The sequence below is a fragment of the Callorhinus ursinus genome, unplaced genomic scaffold (assembly GCF_003265705.2).
Source record: "Callorhinus ursinus isolate GAN/ISIS: 27379988/994484 unplaced genomic scaffold, GSC_fseal_2.0 scaffold37, whole genome shotgun sequence".
NCBI lineage: Eukaryota > Metazoa > Chordata > Mammalia > Carnivora > Otariidae > Callorhinus > Callorhinus ursinus.
In genome coordinates, this window is record NW_027397099.1 from 586,125 (window position 1) to 602,050 (window position 15,926).

The 15,926-nt window shown below is 48.3% G+C and overlaps 1 protein-coding gene across 3 annotated transcripts; it reads right to left on the reverse strand.

The window, feature by feature from the left end:
• Nucleotides 1-12: 12 nt before the first annotated feature.
• Nucleotides 13-15,920, reverse strand: PDPR (pyruvate dehydrogenase phosphatase regulatory subunit). Of its 3 annotated transcripts, none has more exons than XM_025888878.2 (10): nt 15,888-15,920; nt 14,568-14,692; nt 12,634-12,789; nt 12,308-12,441; nt 11,791-11,939; nt 11,251-11,363; nt 9,496-9,590; nt 8,071-8,160; nt 2,684-2,866; nt 13-1,691 (listed from the first exon to the last, which is right to left on the reverse strand). In XM_025888878.2, exons 1-10 carry the CDS (start codon nt 15,890-15,892, stop codon nt 1,287-1,289), a joined length of 1,455 nt encoding a protein of 484 aa, XP_025744663.1. In that variant the 5' UTR covers nt 15,893-15,920; the 3' UTR covers nt 13-1,286. The 3 variants fall into 3 exon arrangements, with proteins under 3 accessions (XP_025744663.1, XP_025744662.1, XP_073736118.1); XM_025888877.2 differs by having other exon boundaries at nt 15,795-15,920; XM_073880017.1 differs by lacking the exon at nt 8,071-8,160 and having other exon boundaries at nt 15,795-15,920.
• Between the last annotated feature and the right edge of the window lie 6 nt (nt 15,921-15,926).

The following is a 15,926-nucleotide window of genomic DNA, read 5'->3' on the forward strand; positions in this document are numbered from 1 at the left end:
GCAAACAGTGTCTAGAAGGAATCTGTCTGATTAAACAGACCCCAAGAGATGCCACAGCAGACAGACCCACCTGAGAATTTTAAGCTCCTCTAAAACAAATGACTCTTCAGTATAGAGGCCTATCAGAGCTAATGCTTCCAAGTTACGACAACAAAGATTTAAAATCTGGAACAGCAAAGGCTGGGCGCAGACCCTACCTCACGGGGGGCGGGGAGGGCCTTCCTGGTGCCCCAGGCCCTTTTCCATTCCAGAGACCCAGAGGGCCGGCTGGCTGGGCGGGCAGCCAGCCGACTCACAGAACGTACCCTCTCCACAGACCCCTGGGGTTACTCTGGGGGCATCTGCCTGTTCTGGGCCAGAGGAAGCCAAACATGGGAGGCCAGCAGCGCGCTCAAACTCAGAACGGCCAGCAAGATTTGGTTCCTCACCAGGATAGCACACACCCGCCCTGTTCCAAAGGGACAGCAGTGCCTGCTGAACAAGGGACAGGTGAGGGAGATGCTGGGTCGGGTCACCGAGCTCGGAGCGGCAGGAAGCAGCAGCCTTCTAAGGGCAGGAAACCACCTCGGTGCTGAGCACCTTCAGAGAGCAGACCCTTTCAGCTGGGAAGAGCAACACAAAAGGCAACATGGTTTTTCCCTTTCAAACACCGGCTTGTTTACTCAGGCCAACAAACCCTCTGAGAGAGCTGACTGAGACAGGAGGAAGATTTTAGGCCGGAGCCAGGTCAGCTGTTTGCTAGAGACCAGGTAACGTCCACGTGATGCCTCTCATGAGTGAGGTAGATGGTCAACCTCTTGCTAGAGGTATCAGGGTGCCCACCCACAGCCCAATGGAAAAGGAGAATGGTCTGCCTGGCGCAACAGCATGGGCGGGCTCGAGCACAGGGCTGATTCAGACACACAACGACCCACCAAAATGAACAGGTTGCTCCAAGAAAACTTAGCCTCAGGGAGTGGGACTCGTGCCCAGAGGCCTGTACACCACCTGCTTCCCTTGCTTCGAGACATTAGAAATCAGACTGTCATGGTTACCTACTTCCACAAGTGGAGTTTGCACCTGTCCTGCCCATCAGACACGTTTCATGTCGCCCTGGGAATCTGAGGGGTGAAGGGGTCGCTGGGAGGGTGGGTGGGATGGGAAGGTACAAAAGGGAGGAGGGAAGGAGAAGAGAGGCTGCAAAGCAAAAGATTTAAAAGCAGGTGAAGTTTAAAATCCCATCAAGGAGCTGGGGGCGGTGGGAGCCCTGCGGGAGTGGGCAGGTGGGGAAGCGAGGCTAGTGGCCATTACTTCCCGTGCAAGTCACTGAGCTCCACATCATCCTTCCGGCGCTTGTGGGTGAAGAGCGAGGTGACCGGGTAGAGCTTTGCCTTGGCCTGGAACCGGTGTCCCGCGATGTCAATCTCATACTCCCCCCGGTTGATGAAATCTGCTGTCACCACCTGTTCTTCCCCAGTGTCCTCAGAAAAATTGTGCACAAAGCCCAGGCAGACATGGCGCTCCAGGGTGTAGCTGTAGGCACTGCTGGTGGTCTTGCCCGCATACTGCCCATTGCGGTAAATGGGCTCTCCCCACCATGGCCAGAGGTCCAGGTCAGTGTCATGATCGTCCAGGATGAACATGGTGAGGCGTTTGTACACCCCATTCTGCTTCTGCTGCAGCAGGGCATCTCGGCCAATGAAGTCCATCCCCTAGGGAAGAAGGGCAAGGCTGACACGGGGCAGCCTCACTGGAGGCCACACTCACCCCCCCGTGTGGCTTTCCCACCGCATGAAAACCTGTTTTCACCATATTAAAAGACCTCAGAAAACTTCTATAAAACAGGCATACATTTTTCAGAGTTCAACCACAAGACCACATAGAAAAAAATAGGAAGAAAAATCCTCCGAACGTACTTGCTAGAATTATTTTAGAAAAACTATTTTTATATAATCTCGACAAAAAGCCCATGCATATAGGTTTGTACAAGAAACCGCAGCAGGACAGAAAGTGCGTGATTATGAACAGATAAAACAGGTGTTTAATTTTCTTCATACTTTTCCCTATTTTCCAAAATTAGTATTCATTACTTTTATAGCAGAGAAAAATCGTAATTGCTCACCGAGAAGACTGGAGGCCTACCGCCCTGCGGGGTAAGGACTGAGATTTTGTTCAGCTGCGGTGGAGCAAGCACGTGGAGGGCCGGCTGGGGGTGGGGGCAGAGCGGAGGCGCCGCTGCTGGGGAGGGTGGGTCGGTGAGGGGCAGGGGTGGGAAAGAGACTCAGCACTAACTTCCTCTTGACCTGGGACTCTTTAAAAAAAAAAAAATGTTCCCACTACTTTGAAAACCACACAAAAAATGAGCCATTTGAATACAAGAGGAGTACTGTGTACACACGTCTGTGGCACATTAGTGGAGAAGCTTCCCTGGAAGCCCAGAGTCTGCAGGAGCGCCAAGCAGGGCTCCGGGCTGCTTCAGACAGTGGGGCGTGCAGCTCCTGAGCCCAGGGCTGGGGCGGGCGGTGGGCGCCAATGCTCACAACCAGTTTCCTTATTAGGACAGACACGTTTTTCCTTCTAAGGACACCATCCTCGTTGCCCCGCGGCCACCCCTGGGCCTTCCCCTCAGCCCCTCCCTTGAGGGAGAGTCGGCGCAGGCAGGGGGGGTGGGGGGGCAGGGCAGTGGGCTGTGCAGATACAGTACCTTTTCCAGTTTCACCCGAGATTCTCGTCCACATTCCAGGGGCGTGGTGAGGGTATTTAAATCCTGACCCCAGAAGGCAAAAAACTTCTCAATCCGCAGACTACGAAGAGCATAGTAGCCGGCATTCCGGATCCCATATTTCTGCCCAACACTCATCACCTCGTTGTACACGTGCAGGGCGTACTGGGGGAAGAGACGAAAGGTCAGTGAGCTCCGCACCCTCAGAATTCAACACGGGCTGTGTCTGCAATGCCAGGGGTGGACCGCCTGCACCCTGACAAGGCAGAAGGGTGTATGAAATTCTCAAGACATCTCATCCTTGACATAACAAAGCACTACAGCCCAGGGGTCGTGAGCCCGGGTCACCGCGAACCCCCGTTTAAGCTCCATGAAAGCAGTACCCGTATCCCTTCTCTGTGGTGCCTAGGACAGGGAGCAGTCCTCAAATGCGAATCCCAGACGCACTCGGACCACCCCATCCGTGGCCAGGCCCCTAACTGCCTCTCCAACAGCCCACTCCTCTGCCACTTGCTCTCTTGCCCCACTCGCTACCCCCATGACCCCTCATGCATGGCCTGTGCTGAAATGTGGGTCACACACAACTCTGTGTACAGTCTGACTTTTCAGATGATGGCACAGCGGGAGACCCAGATCAAGTCCCAGAGGAGCCAGGAAGGCAGCGCGCCCCAACCCGTGTCCCACAACAGCCAGCCTCCCACGGCATTCTCTGCTCAGTTCCAGAAACCATAAGTATCAGCTTAAGTAAACCAAGTTTGCCAAACGGAAAGCAAATTTTCAATCCCTACCTAAACACGCTGTGTGGAATCTAAAGCCCAGAACAGTCATCATTTGCTTTAAAAACTGTTAACACAGACAAAACGACGAGAAATCAGAGAAATATCGTACAACTGCACTTCTGAGCGGAATCTAAAACCACAAAGAAACGCAAACTCACGGAAAGAGAGACCAGAGCTGTGGTTCGAGAGTTGGGAAGTGCAAGGAGGGGAAGTGGAGGAAGGGGGCAGAAGGCACAGACTTCCAGGTTGGAGACAAATGAGAACCAGGGAGGGAGGGAGCGAACCACCGGATGGCCCTGTCAGGGACCCTGCTGTGTGACAGATGCGGAAGTTAAGAGAGTGAATCCCAAGTGTCTCCATCACAAGGAACACTGCTTTAGTGCTTCTTATGGCATCTCTGAGACGAAGGACACTCGTGAAACTGAGCACAGATGTTCTTTCATGGGACCTGTCTGTCCACCAGGCCACGCGCTGAAACCTGACCAATGACGTGTGCCCATGAAAGCTCAATAAAAGTGGAAAACCAGAAAAACACCTGGCTCCCTGGTGTTGCAGTTCTTCCCCCTGGGGGGGGGGGGGGAGTCCGCTGCCCTGCCAGTCACACTCCTTGGTCTGAGTCGGCATCTACTGAACGGGCCACGGTGGTCAGGACGATGTGACCTGCGGGAAGAGCCCCTAGAAGAGCCCCCGTGCTCCCGAATCTGCACACAGCTGTGGAGTCTGTACGCGTGAGCCAGGCACCCGAATGGGGGTGGGGAGGGGGGGGACACTGACATGGCAACGAGATAAATAAAGGGCCTGCATCCCTGGTGCCTTCCGTTCAGTGCTTTCCAGTCTCAAGCTGAATACTGGAGTTAAGAGGAAGGCCAGGGAAGAAAGATTTAAAGCAGGTAACTAGTCTTGGGTTAGGTGAGAAAACTCCCCAGCATGTACTCATTTTCTAAGTGCTGGGGATTTAGTGTGAACAGAACAAGAATCTGCCATTTGCCACCATGTTTTCGAAGACATTTCCCTCAAAGAGACAAGTGTAGTTGACTAGTTCACATGGGCTTGAACTGCGTGGGTCTCACTTCTACGTGGATTTTTCCATACAGTACAGGGCCATAAATGTATTTTCCTTAGGATTTTACTAACACTTTATCTCTAGCTTCCTAGATTGTAAGACGACAGTACAAAATACATAGAGCACACAGAATATGTATCAGTCAACTCCTTATGTGATCAGTGAGGCTTGCAGTCAACAGTAAGCTATCAGTAGGTAAGGTTTTTGAGGAGTCAAAAGTTCTATGTGGAGCTCTGAGTGGGTGGGTGCCCCTGACCCCGTCATTCAAGGGTCAATTGTATAACCTTCTTGAGGACAAAAGCCAGCTTGAAAAGAACCCAGGCATGGCACAAATCACCTCTTGGGCTCATGGAAAATCATAAAAACGGGACCAGCCCAGGATAATCAGAAGTAGAAACCAAGGCTTCAAGTAATGAAGCTGCTGGAGCCAGAGCCTCCCCCTCTTCATCGGGTTTGGCCAATTTATGACACAGGCACCCAGGTGGCAAATTCAGACTCGATCCTTACCTGTACAGGCACGAGTCAACTACCTCTGTATCAACTCTTCCCAAATCGTGAGTAATCCCTTCATCTTAACATTGTTATATTTGTCTGGACAAGCACATAAAGTTCCATGGGATGGTAAATGCATGCTTCAGCTAATAACTAAAACAAAGCCTAAGGCTGTAAGTAACGTGACTAACATCAAGAACAAGACAATGATGCCTAGGATCCCTATGTCTTGTCCCAACTGGACAAGAGAAATTGTTAGGAATAAAAGTTAAGAAAAAACTTAAAAAAAAAAAAATTTAAAAAATTTAAAAATTTAAAAAAATTAAAAAAACTTACTGTGTGTATTTAAGATTGGACCCTGAAAATTCCAGGGATTCAACTAAAAAACAACTATAAGATAATTAGTAAGAAATAAAGACTACAATAGAAAAAATAGCTTTCAAAAATCACAATCACTTTGGGGTGCCTGGGTGGCTCAGTTGGTTAAATCTCTGCCTTCAGCTCAGAGTCCTGGGATTCAGCCCTGCAACCGGCTCCTGGCTCAGCTCTGCCCCCCTGCCCCTTCCCCGCCTGTGCTCTTACTCAAATAATAAAATCTTCAAAAAAAATCATAATCACTTAGAAGATAATGGAACAAAGACACCCTTCTCATTCGCAACAGCAACAACAAAATACTATAACATCTATATGAAGAAAACTTAAAAATACCTCTGAAAGGTCACCAAAAAAACTTAAATAAAAACTAAAAGGCATGGGCGCCTGGGTGGCTCAGTTGGTTAAGCGACTGCCTTCGGCTCAGGTCATGATCCTGGAGTCCCGGGATCGAGTCCTACATCAGGCTCCCTGCTCAGCAGGGAGTCTGCTTCTCCCTCTGACCCTCTTCCCTCTCGTGCTCTCTCTCATTCTAATAAATAAATAAAATCTTTAAAAAAAAAAAAACTAAAAGGCATTCTTTGTAAGATTCATCGTGTCAGTTCTTCCTAATATATAAATGTAACATAATCCAAAAAAATGCAGTGTTTCTAACTAGATAATTATAGTTTCCAGGGGCAAATAAGGAAACATGGTTTCCTTCCAGAGTTTTCCAAGTTATGAAGGAGATAAGTGCAACCAAATATTAAAATACATAATGAAGACTCAGTAATTAAAACAGTGTGATCTTGATTATGGATAGAGCAAGGGAACAGAATGGAAGCCTAGAAATAAACCGAAATACACAGAGGAATTTAGGATCTGGTAAGGGAAGAATGCCAAATCACTGGTTATCCATATGGAAAAAAAAGTCTGATCCCTATCTCATTAAGTACAGCAAGAGACACTGCAAAAGGATGGAGCATTGAAATATTCTTAAAAAACCACAAACCCATACAACAGAACAACACAACTATAAAAGCACTAGAAGAAAACTGAAAAAATTTTATAATCCTGGAGTAGAGAAGTCCCCTCTATGCATCAAACTCTAGAAGGCACAAAAGATCAACTCAATTACATAAAAATTGAAATAATTTATGCAACATATGAAACATTTCTCATAATTAAAAAAGAAACCTATGTGGCAAAAAAAAAGACAAAACGACAAACTGGGGGGTACCTGGGAGGCTCAGTGGTTAAAGCCTCCAATTCTTGGTTTCAGCTCAGGTCACGATCTCAGGGTTTTGAGATCAAGTCCCACATCGGTCTCTATGCTCAGTGCTGAGTCGGCCTGAGACTCTCTCCCCCTCTGCCCGTCCCCGCTTGTGCACACACTCTAAAATAAAATCCTCCAAAAAAAGACAAATGACAAACTGGGATACACCTCAACAGCAAGGACTGATTCAGACGATGCCTAGAAATTGGTAAAAAGACCAATCATGCAATACAAAAATGCACGAAGGGTATGACCAGAACATTCATCCATGCAACATTTATTAAGCATTTACTATGTGCCAAATACTTCGGTAGGTGCTGGGGATATAAAAGTTAAATATTCCTGCCTTCAGAGAACTTACATTTAAATAAGGGTAATCTGATGAATGAAATAAAATACATTTTATCAGACAGTGATAAGCCTGTGGAGCAAAACAACACAGGGAAAGCGGAGCAGGAGAGCTGGGGGTGGGGGTTGTGGCTGCGCCCATAAGGCCTCATCCAGAAGATGCCATGTGAACAAGCCCTGAAGCAGGTGCGGCTGTGAGAGCCTCTCTCTGGGGGAAGGCCAGGCCAGGGAAGGGAAGAGCGAGTGCAAAGCCCCTGAGGCTGGAGCAGCAGCGTGTTCAAGGACTGGCGAGCGGAAGAGGCAGAGGAGGCAGGATAAGGTCGGAAGAACGGGGATGGGGCACAGGCAGGCAGGAGTGTGTAGGTCCTACTGATGAGCTTTTACTTGGAAATGGGTTCTAAAACATCGCTTCATCTCACACACAGCAGAGCGCACTGACAGTGCTGTACCTATCGGCTGAAGGGAGAAAGTGGCGCTGGTACACACACGCACGTGCCACAGGGAGACACTCATACACACAACTTCTTGTAACAGCAAAGGACTACGAAGAGCTACAACCACAAATGTCTATTAGTACCAGGCTGATCACGTAAATTATGATTCGACGATGTGAAGGAATACTAACCACTGTTAAAAAATGAGGAGGAAGCTCTTCTCTTTAGGTACTGACTGGGAAGGATCTCTACAATAAATTATTAAGAGATCACGAAGAATATCAGTATGCTTCCAGCTGTGTTTCTAAAAAAGGGTTAAGAATGTGTTTGAACTTGCTTGCATATGCACAGAAATCTCCGACATGACCTACAAAAACTAACAGTTGTATCATTAGTGGTGGTTGGTGGGAACTGGTCAGGTGGCACGAAATCCTTCCTATAGATTCTGATTTTTAAACCATGTAAATGCATTTCCTATTCAAAAAGGAAATAACTTAGTTCAAAATGTTGAAGTCCCTCTATTGGAGCCTATCTCAATTCCCAAGGCCTGGTCAGATCCAGCTCTCCAACCCTGCCAGTGCCCAGCAGGCTTGGGAAAGCCAGCCACCTTCCTCCAGGAGGCTCACCTCTATGGGGATATAAAGCATGAATCCCGGCTCTCCTGTGTGAGTCATGCTCATCACCCGGATGCCATTTGCGTAGCCCACACTCATCTCCTGTGGAAGCAAAGGGAGAAGTTGAGTATGGAGACTCTTCAGAGGAAGTGAGCACTCCACATCTGTTAAAGTGATGACTACCTGAGGTAAACTCCTCTCATTAGCTCTGCACCCTCTGACCCTGAAGGAGATATATGTGAATGAAAGAAATGCATCCTCAAAGTGGTCTGTTTCCAAGTACTGGGGTCACCAGGGATGGAGTACTGTCTCTGTAATCTCTCTTCTGATGAATACCACTATTTCAGGAGGGCCAGCCAAGCTGCTGGTGGGAAGTGGAGGCAAAGTCTTTATAAGCATGAAACATTTTTCACAAAATCCTGCTAAAGATTTGTTAAATTTAGTCAGGGGCATGAGGAGCAACGAAGACCAGGTAAATGTCTTCTCCGGGGAATTTGGCAAGTCCTGGGCACCCGTCCGACAAAAGAGGACACCTGATGGCCACAGAACACAGTGCGCCTGCTACTCTGGGGTCAGAGGGTGGGCTTCTAATGCTCAACACGTGTTTACAGCAGCTCAATTACCGAACAGGCCTCTGACACAATCACTATTCTTACTGGCAGGTCCCAGACGGCACTGTAGCAACCTACCCCCACAGGGAGCCCAACACGACACACTACTCTGTAGGCTCACACACGTAGATTTCTCGTGCAGGAAGCAAACCATGCAGGCGAGGGTCTGCTGATGGCTAACGGTCAGTTTTCTTTTGCTTTCACTCCGCCATGGAGAAAAAGGAAAACTGTACAGTCAGTAGGTAGATCCCAGCTTGGGTTTGAACTTCCGAGAGCCTCCATCAGGAACTGTCCCCCAGCTGTTTGATACAGGTTACCAAACCACTGGTCTGTTTGGACCTCTCTTAGCAGTATTCAGCTGCTGTTTCTTTTACTCAGTTACAAGTTGCCAAATATAAGAAACTTACATAAGCTCTTCAGGGATTCACCTAAACTGCTGCTCACCTAGAGATGCCAGTACACAGAAGTTACCCTGTGAAGGGAAAGGGAGAAGCACTGCATGGAGAGGGGACCGGACCTTAACTAGAATGTTTTGGCATCCATGTCATAATCCTTTAATTTATAAAATTTAATCCACTGCTACACAAAGCAATAAATATATAGGGCTGACACTCATAGAAGTTAAATCCACTTCAAAGATATCCTAATGCTTACTGAATAGGGAGACCTGGAAGGGTGAAAAATAAATTTACTCATTTTGTTTGCTTAATGAAAACCACAACACCCTTTGTGGGCACTGATGCTGTAGTAAGAACATGTAATTGCCATCCCTATAAAAGAAATAATCCCTACTCATTTAAAAAACTAAAACTTTATTAGCACCCACCTTGCAAAACAGACTTGGGAAGTGGTCTGGAGTCATAGGGGCATAGGACAGCTCAGACAGCACATCCACAGCTCGGGGACCGATCAGATTGAGGGCTAAACAGAAAAGAACAAGAGATGCCAGTCAAGGTAACAGCTGAGCCCAAGAGCAAAGTCTGTTTTGGACTTGCTCCCTTACTGCCAGGCAGGTGTTGAGACCATGACAGAAACCCTTTGCTCAGGCAACCCAAGGATGGGCAGAGAGCACTTCCATTCTGGCAAACACACCCCTCGACAGGCCTGCTAAGTGCAGCTCCCGCCTGCTGGCGAGAGCGTGCCTGGTAAGAGGGCTGCCTCCCGCCAGGTACCCCGGTAGACAGCACCCCACAGCCTCCTCGGCTGCGACACTGGGGTCGTGCGACCACGTCCTGGCCCATGAGAGGAGCCCGCTTCCAGGCCTGGCCACGACCTCCCCGCACAGTTCCCACTGCCTCCCGCTTCCCAGTGCTGCCAGAGGACGGGAAGAGCCCACTCCCAAATCTGCACCGGGAGGAGAGCCCTGAGGAGAGCCACCCAACCACCCTGGAGTCCATCATGTGACGGCCGCTTGTGGTAACTGCACGTTAGCTGCCCTCGTGCGCTAGACAGCTTTGCTTCCACAGTCTGCCAGTCTGGTGGCAAAAAGGAAAACGTGGTTGGTGCCGTGATGAATTGGCAGTGAGGGCCTGTTGGGGACAAGTGCAGGTGTCAGTGAAGTGGGAGGGGCAGGCCTTAAACCGAGAATGTGGACTTGGGTGGGGGGGGGGCTGCTCCCCCAGAGGACTGCTGAGGAGGAGACGATCAGGAAATTAAGTCATTCCCAAAAATTATTCACTCAGTTAAAAAAAGCTAAGGGGAAATTTTGAAGAAAATAATACTTAAGCAATAAATTAAAAAATACTTTTCTGGGCACCTGAGTGGTGCAGTTGGTTGGCCATCTGATTCTTGATTTCATCTCAGGTCACAATCTCAGGGTCGTGAGATCAGGGCCCGTGTTGGGCTCAGTGCTCAGCATGGAGTCCGCTGATACATCCTTTTTTTTTTTTTTAAGATATTATTTATTTGACAGAGACAGCAAGAGAGAGAACACAAGCAGGGGGAGTGGGAAAGGGAGAAGCAGGCTTCCCGCCAAGCAGGGAGCCCGATGCGGGGCTCGATCCCAGGACCCCGGGATCATGACCTGAGCCGAAGGCAGACGCTTAACGACTGAGCCACCCAGGCGCCCTGATCAATCTTTTTTAAAGGAAGATTTATCTATTTTAGAGAGAGACAGTGCATGCACGCCAGAGGGAGGAGGGGCAGAGGGAGGGAGAGAAAGAATCTCAAGCAGACTCCACGATGAGCCTGACACAGGGCTTGATCTTCCAACCCTGAGATCATGACCTAAGACGAGGTCGAGTTGGATGCCCAACCAACTGTGCCACCCAGGTGCCTCGTCAGATAGATAAATAAAATCTTTAAAAAAAAAAAAACTTTCCCATTCATTCAACCAATATTTGCACTCCTCCATGCTGGCTACAGGGGATATAGCAGTGCAACCAAAACTAAAGCACAACTCACTCCACACCTCACTGACAAAAACGTGGGTATTAGAGATCAATGTTGTGCAACCAGAAAACCTCTTGCACACCTCTCACTCTGACCCCCATTTCTGAATGTCAAATAGAAGGCAAATGGAGAAGACAAATCTGGACAGGCTGGCCTTCTCCTGTGCAGCTGACCCCAGAGGCCCACTGACCAGTGTATTTCCAGGTGACATCCTCCAGAAGCAGGTTGCTGTCTTCCGGCATGTGTTTCTTAAGCCAGGCCCAACAGTGGACCTGCTGGTCGGTGGGGGAAATCATGAAGAAACTGAAAGGGAGATGGAGAGTAATCAAAGCCAGGCAGCAGAGAAAGGGTCAGGAAGCAGGCAGGTTAACTCATTTCAAAGCAACCAATGAGCAGAAGACCAGCAAGTGGACTCCTCGCTTTCAGAGAGGGCCAGCAGCGCCTAATTCCAGGATCTACCGCGTAAGGACAAAACAGAAGACTTGGGCTTCCTGTCGGTGCCAAGAGAGCATACAGACCTACTACTGTAAGCGAACATCTCCGCCCCCTAGGGTGACTGCTCTGTCCACGTGGAGTTTTATATAATCTGGGGTGGTTTTTTCTCTTTTCCTTCCCTTGTGATTTCCGTCTGTACTGCACTGCCAATGGACAGGCCGTGAGTGACTGAAACCTCCTTGTCCCGGGGTAATTGGCTCTGCCGCACGGCGTGGGGGGCGGCCACGGGCCTCACCTGCGCTTGCCCAGGCGCGCGATGCTGCAGTCGTTCTCATAGCCCCCGGCCTGGTTGAGCATGCCGGTGTGCACGATGTGGCCCACAGGCACATCCAGGTCGTTGGAGAAGAGGTACTGTAGGACTTCCAGTGCCTGGTCCCCGGCGGACTGCAGGGTTAGGGAACAAAGTAGACAGCGTGAGCTCCAGAGCACATGGCCGGCGACACGGTCTGACAGACGGCGTGACTGAGGAGACTCCCTTCGTCAGTCCCCGGGCAATAATGTCTGCAGATTTACTCCACCACAAGAAGCTCTAGAGAAAGCTAGCTCTTGAGTTGAATGGTAAGTGGGCCTCTGCAAGCAGATTACAACCCAGAAACAGCTGAAAATGTAGAAAAATGCTATAATACAGATAAAACACTAAAATATACCAGAGTCCTTACGGAAGCAGTTTTAAAGTAACAGATGAAAAACGGGGGGCATTCAATGAATATGCAAAGGTTCCTAATCTCTTCTTTTGGTTCCCAAGCACTTACTGTTATTTCAAACTTTGTGAAAGAAGACATGTCAATGACACACACAGCTTCCTTGCAGCACTTGACTTCAGACTCCACAATGTCAAACCAGTCTGGCTTATAGAACGTCTTGCTCTGCTCCAATGCCAGGAGGTCTGTGGACCAGAAAACAACAAAAGGAAAAGAGAAAAGGAGATTTATATTGCGGGCCCTCCATGTATAGCTTAGTAGAGTGTGACAGGTTTTTCTTATTTATTCTTCTAGGAACACATTCTAGCTATAATACATTTTAAATGGGTTTGGTTCTTAAGGCAAAAAGGAACAAAAATGAGAATGGGCCTTTTTACCCTTGTCCGGTGGCACAAAGTACTTCGGCCTCTCAAATCCATGTTTCTCCATCCACCTGGCTCCTTGTGCATCCAGCCGGTCATAGAGAGGAGAGGTGCGTAACTGCCTCCCGGTCTGGAAGTCCCAACGGGGAACCTTCAGATCGTACAGCAGAGCTGGAACAGATAGGGACAGTCTCTGCTAGCTCAAACCACAGGGCAGAGAACACAGCATCCACGAGATTCGGGACTTGCTCCTATTCACAAGAGCACGCTCTCCAGGCTAACAGGGCCTAATATAGAAATGGTACCCGGTGTAACAAGCCGGCTCCAAAAGACAGACTAAGGCTGCAAGAACTGCTATCATCCCTCCACAGTTACACAGCTGTGAGTCACAGAGCAGCTCCAGGTCTCTGTTCACAATCATCGTTTCGAATCAGTAGGCAGAAACAACGGCAGACTTCCACAGCAGAGAGCAAGGCTGCATGGCCAGAGCACATGGGGAGCGACAACATGTGAAAACATAGCGAGTGCTTCCTTACCAGGGCCCGAGTCGCTGAGACCTGAGAACTGTTACAGACCTCTCTCTCTGACATCTAACCTGTTTCCCAAGTGAAAGGGCACACAGCATACCCTGATTTGGTGGCTCTGAAATCGGACAGGTTGCATAGTCCTGGCCCAGTAACATATTCACATAACAAAGCTAGGGTCAGAATTTACTTTTCCTAGGGTCTAATCTGCTACAGCAAGATGTAAAAACAGCCAAAGTGTGAGCTCGAGTCCCGTGCACAGAGGAAACCTGACTTCACGGCCTTCCACACAAGAGGGACGGGGCGGGGGGAGGCTGACAGAGTCAAGAGAAGGGAGCCGCGCTGCTTGCCTTATCTTGTGACGATTTTTCAGTCTCCTCTCACACTTAAGGTCCTACTTACCCTTTCCCCACTTTCTGTCGTGCCTGCGATTCCCGTTATGTGAGAATCGGAGGCAGCCACCGTAAGTGTCATGTCATCAAAGAGAAACTTAAGCTCCATTATGATTTGCACAGGTTCTAAAGTAACTATGGCTGGAGAAGTCAGGACTTATAGGAGTTCAACATTTTAACCAAAATAATTGTTAAAATTAAAGAACCTTAGTGGCCACCCACCCTGCTGCCAGGCCCTCTGTCTCCCACAGACAGTTCTCTGCCCCAGGCCAGAAGTGAGCACACAGGTGCTGAAGGTTATCCGTTATCCAAAAGCCCCATCATGAATGGAACCCCCTGCTACTAAACCAACAGTTCACTGTTAATCAAGAATGGTGCTCACAGCCAATGTAGAAACTTGGCTGTGAGCATAAATATGCCCCAAAGATTTAGGAATATTTTGGCAAAGTCTCAGAATAATTATTCCTCAGTATAGGGCAGTGAAATGACAGTCTGATTTGGTTCAATTCCTGATACAAAAGCTGACCCTAAGGGTTTACTAGAAAGTAAATCAGACACAAGGCAGAGTACCAAGTTAAAACGAAGAAGCCTTCAAAGCTGGAGGAAAGAACAAGGAGAACAAAAACGTATGTTTTGTATTTACACGAGAAGTGGTTTCCTATCTTGTTAGCACGTAACAGTTAAATGACAAAAATCACTCAGAGAAGCTTGAAGCTCTGAGAATAACGTGGCAAATTCTCTGCCCTGGAAAGCAAATCATGATCTCAAAGATCAAGTAGGGAGTGAGAGCATTCACCTGGTACGGGGACTTCTTCAGGCACAGTGGAAAGTGGACAACACTAGGCATCCAAAAGGAGCTGCCGAGGGGAGGTGGACAGCAACTACCACCCGGAAGGCCTATTCTTCCTAGTCCCAGTGGTAAATAAAAGACAATATACTAAAGAGAAGGTTCCATAAATACCACATGGGGCCTAATGCCTCAACCAAACATCAGAAGCTCGACTCGGGGCAATTGGGAATGAGCTCCACTCACGCATGACTTCCATGACCCGGTGGCGCAGAAAGGTGCGGCTGCTCTGGAGGGCTCCAAAACGCTTCAGGTCCAGCTCCCAGATGTTTTCAGATGGGTAACCGTGCACCATCCATTCAGCGAGGTACCTGTTTAGATGTGGGGGAAGTTGCTAGACCTCGGATGGGACACTCTCCTAACTGTACGAGGAATCGAGAACCAACAGAAACATCCCATCTTGTCACAGACTGGCTGAGAAATTCTGGGCCATTTCCTTAACTTTTCTGAACAAACATGGACCCATCTATTACTCTCAAAACCGCTGATGATTTTAGCTCTAATAAGATTCCCAAGAAAGTGCTATAAAACAAGCCACATCTATGAAGAAAGACTAAAATATACAAATGTACTCTAATTTATCCAGCCAGTGGTTTTTTTCTGGAAAACTCTCGGAGGTTATACAACTATCTGACCACATCTCAGCTCCAAACACTTTTGGTAACTCCTCTTCCATAACTGTTTTCAGAGCCATGCTACAAGTCACTCAAGAAAAATGGCCTCATGAATAAAAAATTAAAAAATTTAATTGTGGTAAAATACACAGAACATAACAGAACATAGAACAAAAGAGAGCATAAAATTGACCATCTTAATCATTTTCATGTGTGAGGTTCAGTGGGCATTAGGTACTTCAACACTGCTGTGTGACTGTCACCACCATCATCTCTCCAGAACTCTCCCTCTTCCCCAACTGAAACTCTCTCCGTGAAGCCAGCAGTCCTTCTCCACTCCACTGCCCCGGCCCTAGCAGCCACCCCGGCACTCCAAAGTAGCTCAGAGAAGTGCAACCACACAGTACTTGTCCTTTCTGACTGGCTGATTTTAATTAGTAATTTTTTTAAAAGACTTGTATTACTCAGCATGATCATAGGTCTCACTCACAGTACTTACTGTTTCCAAACTCAAATGTACTCAAAGGATCAACATTTGTAACCACTGCAAAAGCCAAAAAGTACATCTCGTGGGCTCCGAGACTAATTCCAAAAGAAGAGTTCCCAAAACATTGTGCACAATGACACTTCTGGAATCACTGTATCCCACAGTGATTACTTTGAAGGGAACAACTCTCAAGTTATGTGTACCTCATTATTAACATACCAGATTACATACATCCATTACACACCACATCAGCAATAGGGAACTCTAGGAAGGAAGCACCCAGCAAGCAGGGTCTGAGCAAGGAAGACTTACCTTCCAGCCCCTCCACCAAATGAAAGGCCAGCAGAGTTCATTCCCGCCAGCACAAAGTAGCCCTGAACTGAAGGAGACTCGCCCATGATGCACCTCATGTCTGGGGTGAAGGTTTCGGGGCAGTTCACCAAC

What these genes read in the sequence shown, in the direction of transcription:
- PDPR (XM_025888877.2), bottom strand. Translation starts at nt 15,892, where the DNA reads ATGAGGTGCATCATGGGCGAGTCTCCTTCAGTTCAGGGCTACTTTGTG. An exon ending in CCGGGTCATGGAAGTCATGC is followed by an intron (nt 12,790 to 14,567) that starts GTGAGTGGAGCT and finishes TATCTGTTCCAG; the next exon opens with CTCTGCTGTACGATCTGAAG. An exon ending in TGTCACCTGGAAATACACTG is followed by an intron (nt 9,591 to 11,250) that starts GTCAGTGGGCCT and finishes TTTTCTGTTTAG; the next exon opens with CCCTCAATCTGATCGGTCCC.